This window comes from Octopus sinensis, linkage group LG24, assembly GCF_006345805.1.
Source record: "Octopus sinensis linkage group LG24, ASM634580v1, whole genome shotgun sequence".
NCBI classification, from domain to species: Eukaryota; Metazoa; Mollusca; class Cephalopoda; order Octopoda; family Octopodidae; genus Octopus; species Octopus sinensis.
The window spans coordinates 31,084,300-31,097,177 of record NC_043020.1 but is presented as its reverse complement, the minus strand read 5'-3'; the positions used below and the strand labels follow the sequence as shown (position 1 = coordinate 31,097,177).

Genomic DNA, 12,878 nt, shown 5'->3' with positions numbered 1-12,878 from the left:
ATATATATATATATACACACATACATATATATACATATATATACATATATATATTCATACTAACATGCATACTCAAAAAATAAGTAAATAGTAAATATATATACACGCAGTTATTCATACATGCATACTCAAAAAATAATAAATATTAAGTATATGTACGTGCAGTTACCTATTATATAGACGGATACATACATATAATAAACTTACACACATAGATATATATATATATATATATATACATATATATATATACATATATACACACATATATATATAAATAAATATAAATATATACATACACACATACCAAAGTATTCTGAATGGAGTTGGTAGAGGGAAACTGAAAGAAGCCCGTCGTATATGTGAATATCGGCGTAGGAATGGCTACGTTGTAAGTAGTTTGCTTGCGAACCACATGGTTTCGGGTTCATTCCCACTGCCTGTAATCTTCTGCAATTGTCTACTATTGTTGCCCAGGGCCGAGCTAATCCTTGCGATTGGATTTAGTGGAAGGAAACTGAAAGAATCCCGTCGTATATATGTTTAAATGTGTGTGTGTCTGTGTATGTTTGTTCGCACTCGAAGGGCACACGAGAATGCAAGCACGTACTATCACACATAAGAATAGCTTGGGCAAAGTACAGAGAGCTCTTACCTCTGCTGGTGACAAAAGGCCTCTCGCTCAGAGTAAAAGGCAGACTGCATGACGCGTGTGTACGAACAGCCATGCTACATGGCAGTGAAACATGGGCCGTGACTGCTGAGGATATGCGTAAGCTCGCAAGAAATGAAGCCAGTATGCTCCGATGGATGTGTAATGTCAGTGTTCATAATCGACAGAGTGTAAGTACCTTGAGAGAAAAGTTGGACCTAAGAAGCATCAGATGTGGTGTGCAAGAGAGACGTTTGCGCTGGTATGGACATGTGGCGAGAATGGATGAAGATAGTTGTGTGAAAAAGTGCCACACCCTAGCGGTTGAGGGAACCTGTGGAAGAGGCAGACCCAGGAAAACCTGGGACGAGGTGGTGAAGAACGACCTTCGAATTTTAGGTCTCACCGAGGAAATGACTAGAGACCGAGACCTCTGGAAGTATGCTGTGCGTGAGAAGACCCGGCAGGACAAGTGAGACCATAACCCGTGGCCTTCTACACGGTATGTAGCCAGTCCACTTATGCATACCTTCCCTTCTTGGGACACAAAACTCTACTTGTGAAGACCTGTTGAGGCAAGTGAAAATCAGAATCGAAATCGATCAATGGAAATTGCAGTTGAGTTATCAGTGCCGGTGGCACGTAAGAGAACCATCCGAACGTGGCTGTTGCCAGCGCCGCCCCGACTGGCCTCGTGCCGGTGGCACATAAAAAGCACCATCCGATCGTGGCCGTTTGCCAGACTCGTCTGGCACCTGTGCCGGTGGCACGTAAAAAGTACCCACTACACCCATGGAGTGGTTGGCGTTAGGAAGGGCATCCAGCTGTAGAAACATTGCCAGATCAAACTGGGCCTGGTGCAGCCTTCTGGCTTCCCAGACCCCAGTTGAACCGTCCAACCCATGCTAGCATGGAAAGCGGACGCTAAACGATGATGATGATGATATATATATATATATATATATATATATATATATATATATGTATTAATGGATATATGTATATATATATATATATATATATATATATATATATATATATATGTGTGTGTGCTTGAGCACCGTCTTTAGTCAAGCAAAAGGACTTATTCTTTGGAAGCTTAGTACCTATTCTAACTTTTTCTATTTTGCCGAACCGTTACGTTACGTATGTGTGGAGTGTGCTCAAACACGCACAAACACTCATACGTCCGAACACACACACAGATACATGCAAAGATGCACACTTGTAGGTATTTATGCTTTAAATATGTTGACCTTAAAACCGTGACATTCTGAAGAAATTGTGTGTGTGTGTGCAGGTCAGCCAATGTGTGTGTGTGTGTGAGTGAGTGTTTGCAAGTGCGTTTTCATTTCTAGGTGTGTGAGTTTGTAAATGTGTTTTCATTTCTGTGTGTGAGTGTGTATGACTAATAAAAATAAGAAATAAGTGGAAATGTTTACCCTTGAGTGTGTTAAATAATAACGCACTAAACGAGAATGACTCTCCCCAGACACAACAGAATATGCTTCAACACACGAACTCATATAAAGAATCTTGCAAGTAAAATTAATAAGTAAATTTCAAGGATGAGTGGATTGCTAGTAGTGAGAGAGGTGGCTTCATCCTAACCTGTAGTATAATAGAGAGACAGACAGAGGTGTGTTGCTGTAGAGAAAGTACATGGCTACCCTGCATATATGTATGTATATAGGTAGACATCGATTAGAGCGCTTTCTCATTGCTAATATGTTAACATATGCTTGATGTGTGCTTTAAAAATAAAGTGCTCGCACTGGCACTAATTTCTTCAGATGATGAAAATCACGGAGAGGATCATAGCCCAACTAATTAGGAAAAGACTTAATCTAGATGAGATGCAATTTGGTTTTGTATCAGGAAGAAACACCAGTCATGATATATTTCTGGTAAGAAACCCCCAGGAGAAGTACCTAACCAAGTATAAACCTCTGTACTTGACTTTTGTTGGTATCATAATCATTCAGGTAATAACAGATGAATATAAAACAGGCAGACCCTAGCAACTCCTCTATGCTGATTACAGGATTACAACTAAACACACATATATTACAATTTATTACATTACATTCAATTCACCATATATTATTCATTTTATTATCCATCATCTTTCCCTTCACATTTCAGGTATACTGAAGACCCTTTATTCATTGCTTCAGACTGCGTAAAATATTGGTGAAAGCAAACAGTTGTCAGACTTATTTATGACAAAAAGCGAGTCAGTATGACCAACGTACCCTGTCCTGCACCTGATTGTGCCATGAGTTGGCCTGTAAACAATCCATGGGAGAGAGTACTGACAAGCCTCATCGATCATCTGCAACAATGACACAGAATGTATGCACCTGCCACCTACAACAAATACAACCTCCTCCTCCAACTACACTACCATTCCCAGCCACTGAGGAAAAACGTTTTCGCCTGAGGAAGTAGCTGCTACACTACTACAGCTCCAGCACATTCAACGTCTGCAACCATCGGCAATTCTCCAAGATGTCTGACCAACCGATCCGCTTAATGCTAAACCAGTCGCCCACCATACGCCCATACCAGTCCTGGTTCATTGGCAAGAGGAAGTAAAAGCAGGTCTCGACCGGAACGTTCCACTTGGAGTTATAAAGCCTATCCCCATTGGTACATCTGTCACTTGGTGACAGACAATGGTGGTATGTCCTAACAGGTCTGGAAAACTATCTTAAAGGAGCATCGAATGGCACACAGGCACTTAACACTGCCCTATCAGCTATGAGCTGACATTGTACCTTCTTCCACAATTGGGGAGAATCACCGCCATTGCATTTCCCCATGACAACTGCCGCGCCAAAGTCGGTATTGAGACAATAAAGTGCCTCGTTACAGACAACACAGACACCAATGGCTTCCTTAACACTGACAGTTTCCAGTGCACAATGCTACAATAAAGAAATACACCTGACCGGGACACACACTTGTCCCCAGCCATGTGCATCTTTGGCAGCCCTATACAATACTTTATTCCCATCCATCCCGGCAAGTACAAGCTACATTCCACATGGCATGAAACTATGACTTATTGAAAAGAAGACCTGCGTAAACACAACATGAGTGCTACTGAACGGTTGTCAAAACACACATGCTCACTTATTTCGAACTATGTCCTAATCCAGAGCCAAGTTTGACCCAATCCTACAAATGGCGGGGGGGGGGGGACTGGTGCCATTTCGATGTACGTTATTTCGATCCGTACATGTTGAGAGTGGATGGATCAGGCCGAGTAACACTGTGCAACAAAATTCCTCTGGAAGTATCTACTGCTTCTTCCCCACGCCCCACTGCTCATGGTGTCTGAACCACCTGCGTTCTTCACGCCAACACCAGTGATGAGACTACCTTCTCAACCGACTTTAACAGCACCTCATGCAGCTGCAACACCAATGCCCACTTCACGACTCCAAAATTACCATGACCAGAAATGCATCTCACCGCCTACCCACAGAGCCACACCAACAAGTGGTCATACCCCAACACCCCTTGAAACCCCTGCTTTCCAAAAGTGATCCTTGCCTGATGCAGTTTATCCTCCATCCAGCAATTTGTCGCTCTGCCAGACTCGCAAAGACTGGCACAAAAGTCTGACGCACAACTGACACGTTGCTCCTTGATCGTCACACCGTCAATATTGATTAAGGGTCTTTTGCACAAATTTTTATTTTCGTTAATCATTTAATACATATTATTAGTCTTCTTTGCTTCTTTCAAAGGAATTGGGGAGGGCATAGAGGATGACAACTGAACACTCATATATTATCATTTATTACATTACATTCAATTAGCCATACATTATTCGTTTCATTATCCAAATATTTTCCTTCACGTTTCAGGTATACCGAGGACCTTTGTTTTCATTGCTTCAATCTGTGTACATAAAGTGTTTGTGAAAGCAAAGAGTTTTAACACTTATTTACTAATGAGCTTCTTCTTATAGCTAAATCACTACCAGAACTAGAATAAATTTTGCGTACGGAAGCAAGGTCTAGAATTGAAAGGTCACAGAATTAACCTACCCAACCCTAACCCAAAGTCTTAGTAAGTAGGAAAACTGATAAATCGTAAAGCCCTTCAGGTACATGCCCATCCTCAATATGAAGGAAATAGGTAGGTAGATGTACTCTGTATAACACATAATAGGTGTAGCAATATCAGAGGAAGGTAAACTGGGAAAATATATTTTGTATGTGGAAGGTGCACATGTACAGTAAACACTAAAAGTGTACAGAAAATGGGCTTCATCAAATACCAGAGGAGTACGATAAAGATTGTTGAGCAACAAAGTCAGTAGCAGAGGTGGATGAGTGTGGCTGCAAGAATAAAAATAGGCTGAGCAAATTCAGAGAGCTCCTTCCTCTGTTTGGTAACTAAGGGTCTCTCCTTCAGAGTGAAAGCCAGATTTATTATACCTGTGCAGACAACTATGCTACATGGCAGAAGAAGCAGACATAAGAAGGCATTGGACAAGGTGGTAATGCATGATCTTTGACTGTTGAAACTTATAAAGGCAATGACTAATGACCGACACCTTTCATGACATGCCGTGCCTTAGAAGACAATATATTGTAATTAATTTCCCATCAATTTTTTTCACAACCCCTGCCCACAACACTCATGGAGTGCTTGATGTTAAGAAGGGCATCCAGCCATAGAAACAATGACAAATCAGACTGGAGTCTGCTGCAGACCCTCAGCTTACCAGCTCTGATGAAACTGTCCAACCCAAGCCAGCATAGATAATGGACATTAAATGATGATGACAATTCTTTTTGTAAAACTTTTGCATTTTATGCTGAACATCTAGTTTAAAGTTAATTTTATACATTGAATTTTCATTTCCAGTGAAATCAATTTTAATATTTCAAATTCAAAAATATTTAACAAAATATAATGAGAAACTGAAGCAATTACTAGTTCTATATTTGTAAAAACAAAAACAAAAGAAAGAAATAGAGGAAAATGAGCAAAATGAGCAAAATTGTGCTAAAGTGAAACTAAGAAACAATACTGTGTAAGGCAAGAGACGACTGTATTTTATGAAAGTACAATATTGCATAAACACAAAAAAAAGAAACTATTGCAGAGGGAATTAAACTGAAACAGATATCAACATGATACACACAACCCATGCTAGTATGGATAAAATGATTAGATATTTCTGTCGAGAGAAAATTCAATGACAATCTTATGCAACCAACAATAACCTCAAACTTATCAGATTATTGTAGATGAGCAACAACTCAAGAAAACCTGTCAAATTTCTATGTTCTTACAATGAATTAATTGCAAGTATTTAAGTATGTAGACAACATAATTTCATGTTTTATATGCATCAATACATGTGTAAAAATAAGTCTCATACCTACGTTCATTTTTCCATCCTAGCATGAGTTTGAAAAATATAAGATTTAATAGTTGGGTAACGTTGTCGTAGCTAATGCTAATTTTCTACTAAAGGTTTTCTTTTTCTTTCAAAGTGCAGTTGTAACAAATGATACATTTGTACACAAACATGACAAAAGTAAATAGATACCCATTAACACATTGTTATTATAACTTGAAGAGGTTTATATTTTTTTTTATTAATTGACATTTATATGTTTCAGGTTCTATATGTAACTGTTTAATCATGCCATGTACAAAAGAAGCCTTAAAAATGTCCAATTTACAAAGAGGCCATATGCTGCACCTATTTCAAGGCTGACTTAGCCTAAAACCACAGAAAACATTGTGATTCCACTTTCTACAGTAAATAGAGTAATTTTTCAATTCACTAAACGGGAAAGTAGTCCATATCACCTTACCCAGGTAGACTAAGGCCCTCTGACAGAACACTTTGCTTTCTTAAGAGAAGTGTGTAAGATAATCCTCATTGCAAGGCCTCCAATATAGCAGAATAAGTTGATGTCAGTCCCAGAATAGCTGTCAGTTATCTCTGCAAAATTGGCTATTATGGCAGAGCAGCAAGAAAGAAGACACTGCTTCGACCAGCCAATATCAAATGGAGAAAAGATTGGACAAGTGGGTAGAGAGGTCACTAACACTTTGGGACACTGTCAAATTCTCTGATGAATCCAGATTTGCTGTATTTTCTGACACTGGTCGAATGTGGGTCTGGAGAATCAGTCACCAATATTTTCACGTGAATATATTGCAGCCAACAATGAAACATGTGATGGTCTGGAGAGCAGTTTGGAGCAATAGTCAATCAGAAATGGTGGAATGTGAGGGATACATAAACTCAGATAAATATGTGTCCATATTATAGAAAAATCTTCTTCCTATAACCTCCAGGGGTAAAATGATTAAATAACACTATTTATGGAAGATAGGGCTTTCTTGCACAACTAAAAGACCCAGGATTGGTTGGAAGAGAATGGCATTAAAAAGCTTCCATAGCTAAGCCAATCACCAGATATGAACCCTACTGAACACCTCTGAGGCATGATGGATGGGATACCTCCTAAAAAGAAAAAGAAAGCATCCTTAAAGCCAGATCTTTTGATATTACTGCAAGAAACTTGGCAAGAAAATCATGAAGAGAATATTCATCAGATCAGTAGCATGCCTGCTAGGGTCCTTGCATTTTTGAATGCAAGGACCCTGTCTACTAAATATTAGATATTCACATTATAATAATTAATAAATAACTTAAATAAATTTTAACAATTATAAGGATGTCTATTTAATTCTGTCATGTCTACGTAGTTTTTGAAGCAAAACACAATGGAAACATTAATATTAAGACCTTTTCAAAAATCTCTCTCAAGCTTTTCATGCACACTAAGATTTTATTGACATTCATTCAAATTCACTCATTCCAACATGAACCAATTTTTTCCATCAAAAACTTTGTGATGTTTTCACTGTCTCTAATTTGATCTAGATCCTCTAAGTGTCTCTAATGCATTCATGCCTTAATTTCAATTTGTTGCCTAGATTTTTCCTCAGGGCCAACTCACCAAACAGAAATTAATGAGAGACCTAATTGCCTTTCATCTTGATCACATAAATACTCCCACATATTTGGTGCTCAAATACAGCATGCTCCACACTAGGAGATTGACAGTTACCCAGTATATGCAAAAATCGAACACACTTGCAGTACTAAACAAGCCATTACTATTGCATTTTCTGGCTTCATGTTTCCCAATTATATCCCAAACTTTTTTATCTCTGCAAATGCTTTCATTGAAATCACCAAATATGAAGATTTTATAAGCAGAAAGAACACTGCATAGAAGCTTTTTTCATTAAAGATAAAATATTAGTCTTTTTTTTCTCTTCAGAGGAACACATGGTTGGAGGGTAGACACTTACTAAGGTAACAAATCTCTTGTTTGACAATGGCAATCTCACTGACATCAAGGTAATCACTAAATCCAAAGAGTTCATAATCTTAGATGCCAATATTTCACAAACATTCAATGGTCTGTACTCTCTTGCAGTAGCAAGATGACACATAGGCACAGGCTGCAATACTGTGGGACACCTTCCAAGCCAGACCTTTCACTATCCATTCCACATCCCTTCTTGACATTACTCTAAATTATTTTGATTTTTCAATGAGTATTTTGCACTTTTTGTCAACAGTTACCTATAACATGCATCACATAATTGATATGGTGTATACACACACATGCAATAAGCTTCATATAGTTCCCATCAACCACTTTCACTAAAAATGCATTTGTTGATCTCTACCTATAGTCGAAGACTCTTGCCCAAAATGCCACACAGTAGAACTAGACCCTAAACCATGGCATTGGGAAACAAACATATTTTACATTTGCAAACATATATATCTTATGGAAATTGTTCAATATACACAGAGAAACAGGTGTTCAATTTACAAACAGCTATGGTTAACTAACAGAAAACTTAAATTAACAAAAAAGTTATGTACTTACATACAGGTGAAGCTTCGCATGGGGATACTTGTTTTGGTAAAATATACATGTATAAACTGTTGTGGTGAGAGTCATTGGCACCCCTATGGGATTGGAAGAATGGACTAGCAAAACTCTTATAAAAAAATTAGCATATTGGTTGAGACAAAGAGAGTCATTGGGAGTTCATGGAAGTTGTTGACATTGTTCAGAGTTTCTATTTACTAGAGTATTGTGTTTAGTGGAGTAATCTGAAGTAGGTTGTGTGAAGACAGTTGTGTCTATCCCTGCTTCGTGAAATTTGCATATCCAACATATAGAAGGATATAAAATAAACAAAAGTTCGCATGTAAACCAATAAGTGTAATCATTCATTTGTTAACCCTGAAAGTAAAAATGAAAAACATCCTAATAGTAGCGAAAGGAAAATTTTGGCTTTAATATCAGTTCACTACTCTTTATTTGAAGTGACAAGCAGCCAAGTATTATACAAATGGAAACTTTTACATGTCTCAGGAAAGATATAAATGCAAGCAATGTGAGACCAACTTTCATTAAAACTACACAAGAAATTCATCAAAATTCATTCACAGATTTTATTCTATTAAACTTAAGATGGTGGAGAGGCACAATTGTTAGAGTGTTGGCAAAATACCTTCCAATATTTCTACCAGCTCTTTATATTCTAGTTTCAAATCCTGTTGAGGCTAACTTTGTTTCTCTTCCTTTCATCGTTGATAAAAAAAGTGCAAGTCAAGTAATAAGATCAATTTAATCAATTAACCACTTCCTCTAAAATTTGAGGCATTCCCCTGTTTTACAAACATGACCAATTAATCAAATGACTTGGGAAAAATAAATCTGCATGTTAGGAAACAGGATAGCTTTCCTGTCATTCAAATATTCGTGAAATTTACAATATACCATAATTTCAGCAATTCACATAGTCATATTGTAAGAGAGTTCATCATCATTTCACTAAAGATGCATACACTAATATAGAAACTGATATTAATTAAGAAATCTTAACCATAAACAATATTTTTTATGCTATTTCACCAATGAGCAACTAATAAGGCAGAGTTTAAATCCATGCTTCCTTCACCAGTTTATCATATGGCTCTCAATCCATTCAAGCCTTTATTGCAAAACAGCTCAGTTTGCTAATTCTTTACAAAGGGCAGTACAGGTGAGAAACATAAAATGGACAAAATGAGTGATGAGTAGCAATAAAAAAACATAAGCATCTATCTATTTATCGAGCTATCAAGCAGTCTATCTTTCTAGGTGTTTGGTAGTTGGTATGTCTATTCTTCTGACTCTATCTATTTCTGTCTATATATTTATCTATGTTACAATCTGCTTCTCTCTCTCTCTCTCTCTCTCTCTCTCTCTCTCTCTCTATATATATATATATATATATATATATATATATATATATATATAAGAGAGAGAGAGAGAGAGAGAGAGCGAGAGAGAGAAAGAGATGTACTTGCATAGCGAGTGGCAAGGTAACAGTCAAGTATACAAATTGAACTGACACATATTACATAAACATACGTTCGCAAGTACATACACATGTACACACACAGACACGTCTATTTCTCCTAAATACTCACAAGTACATAAGTACATACATACATGCGTATAGGCATGCGCACATACATGTACACATATACATACATACATACGTACGTACATATATATCATGAACTAACTGTTACTTTCTCAGATGCAGCACGGAATTTTGTCAGTGAAGAAGTCGCAGTCTCAAAACAACGAAAATATTTTGACAAATTAAATTTAAATATTAAAGTGAATCTAACGGTTTTTGTGTGTTTCTTAAATGGCTTATAAACACCTTCCATGCTGCAATTGTTTTCGTTCCAGTACAGCAAAGTTTACCCTTACTAAATCCAAACTCCTGTCAGCTTTCTCTAATTACACCCAAAGGCATAAACAAAAACGAACAAAAAATAAGACCCGTGATCTTGACACCAAAATTAAGAAAGGCCATAACAAATTAAAAAATAGAGAGATTGTATGCTTCTCGACTGACAAATCAGTTAGAATGTCTGTTGAAAACTTATCTAATTACATTTCGAACATGCAACCACACTTCACAACAATAACATAAACAACAACACTCGAGTACATTGAAAACGAAAAAGTCCTTAATGGGGATGTGGAGTATGATTCTCCAGTCTAATAATAGTTTCTTACTTACTTCTTTCACTCTGCAGGACCAATATTCAATAAAAATTTCAATAAAAAACTGAATCTCGCGCCATTCAAATCATACAGACGACAATCCCACAATGCTTTGCAAAAAGTCAGACACCAATTTTCAGCCGCCATAGTTCCGTATTTCCATGGTGTAAATTAATTTGTAATTCCTTTTTTGTGTCTGCCAAAAATCCCCGTTTTCGGAAAATTGCCAAAAATCGGAATTGTGAAACTTTGTCCCCGCCTTTCCCCCCAACTTCTTCAGTTTTGACTTTTTTTCCCACATGTTGACTGCGGCTATGCTGGAGCACCGCCTTTAGTCGAAACAAATCGATCCCAGGACTTATTCCTTGTAAGCCTAGTACTTATTCCATCGGTCACTTTTTGCCAAGGCGCTCAGCTTCGTCGACATAAACACACCGACATCGGTTTCCAAGCGAATGTGGGGGTGGGTGACTAGCACACACGCACACTCACACATGAAGATTTCCATATAAGAGATTTGACTGCTGTTTCTAGCATATCCAGATTTCACTGCATTTTTTAGCAGTCCACCCTCCTGGAAAATGAATAAAACCAGTCGTGTGTATGTGTATATATATGAGTGGCTGTGTGGTAAGTAGCTTGCTTACGAACCACATGGTTCCGGGTTCTATCCCACTGCATGGCACCTTGGGCAAGTATCTTCTACTATAGTCTTGTGAGTGGATTTGGTAGACGGAAACTGAAGAAGCCCGTCGTATATATATATATATATATATATATATATATATATATATATATATATATATATGTGTGTGTGTGTGTGTGTGTGTGTGTGTGTGTTGTATGTGTGCGTGCGTTGTGTTTACGGCAATAGAGACCGATAGAATAAGTACTAGGCTTACAAAGAATAAGTCCTGGGGTCGATTTGCTCGACCAAAGTCGGTGCTCCAGCAAAAAAGAGAGAAAAACACGTTTTCACTCTCTAAATATCGATTTCTTTAATAAACAACTAAGTTGATTTGTTATTGGGCTCCTAGACTGAACAATTGCATGATCTTGTATGGATCTGAGAGTAATTTGACTGCTATTTCTAGCCACCCCACGTTAGCCTTGTTAATCATGTGAACGTCTAAAGAACTGAAAGTTATTTTAACAGTTGACAAACCAAATTCTAGTCAAGAACTCGTTTAAAAATTGCTGAGTCTTAACAGAAACCATTAACATTTGAAGTAATAGACTTATTTTTAAAGGTGTGTGTGTGTGTGTGAAGGTAAGGTTGTAGAAAGAAGTCTCTTGTTTAAGAATCAATATATTTATCCCTATACATCATAATTGACACAAAACTTAAGAAGATAAATGGTTTGACAATAATATTAATAAATTCTTACTTTTTCGGTGGAGGACAAACAGCAACTTCGAGAATTTATGACTGGAAATTCTTCTGTTGACTTATTTCACAATTCTTAGAAGCAGGACAAATCTTTTTCAGTGAGTTATAAATAAAAATAAAAACTAACTTTTGGATATTTTCACGGCAGTCCATATTCACTTCTCTCATATACAGAAAACTGTTTGTTTACAAACGTTACTCGTCGAAATTCATTTTAAGTAATATGTATTCATAAAAGCACTAACTTATAAACAATTTTCAGTGAAAAAACAAGACAAATATTTCCAGATTGAAGAGAAATCAAAGTTCCAAATGGAGGAGAACATTCCAGAACACTACCGGAGAATTAGCTGTCAGGAGGAAAGTAAAAAAGTGTGACGTCAATCTGGGGTCACTCGTGCACCTTCGTTTGTTTCCGTAGAATTTATCAAATTAAAAAATGCAAAGTTAATATATTTTCTGAAATTGCAAATTATTTAGAATATAAAAAATATAATTTTCAACAGAGGGAATTTATCAAAATATAAAACAAATGAAGTTTGAAGTTAAGTTTTAAAATAAATGTGATACTTATGCTAGACTCTGTAAGATCTCAAACGCATGGATATAGATGTCGAATTTGTTCCAATGACTTTCCGAAGATTTCGTCCTTAAATTCATAACGCCACATGAATTCTATGAGATGGGATTG

At 37.1% G+C, this 12,878-nt stretch overlaps 1 protein-coding gene across 1 annotated transcript in view; it reads left to right on the top strand.

Annotated features, from left to right (window-relative positions):
- The window catches only part of LOC115223811 (UPF0602 protein C4orf47 homolog), a 55,182-nt gene extending 42,617 nt beyond the window's left edge, over nucleotides 1-12,565 (top strand). The window contains exon 5 of the mRNA XM_029794475.2: nucleotides 12,450-12,565. Within this exon, the coding sequence (XP_029650335.1) occupies nucleotides 12,450-12,565 (116 nt within the window). The remainder of the gene's footprint in view (nucleotides 1-12,449) is intronic.
- The last annotated feature ends 313 nt before the right edge of the window (nucleotides 12,566-12,878 follow it).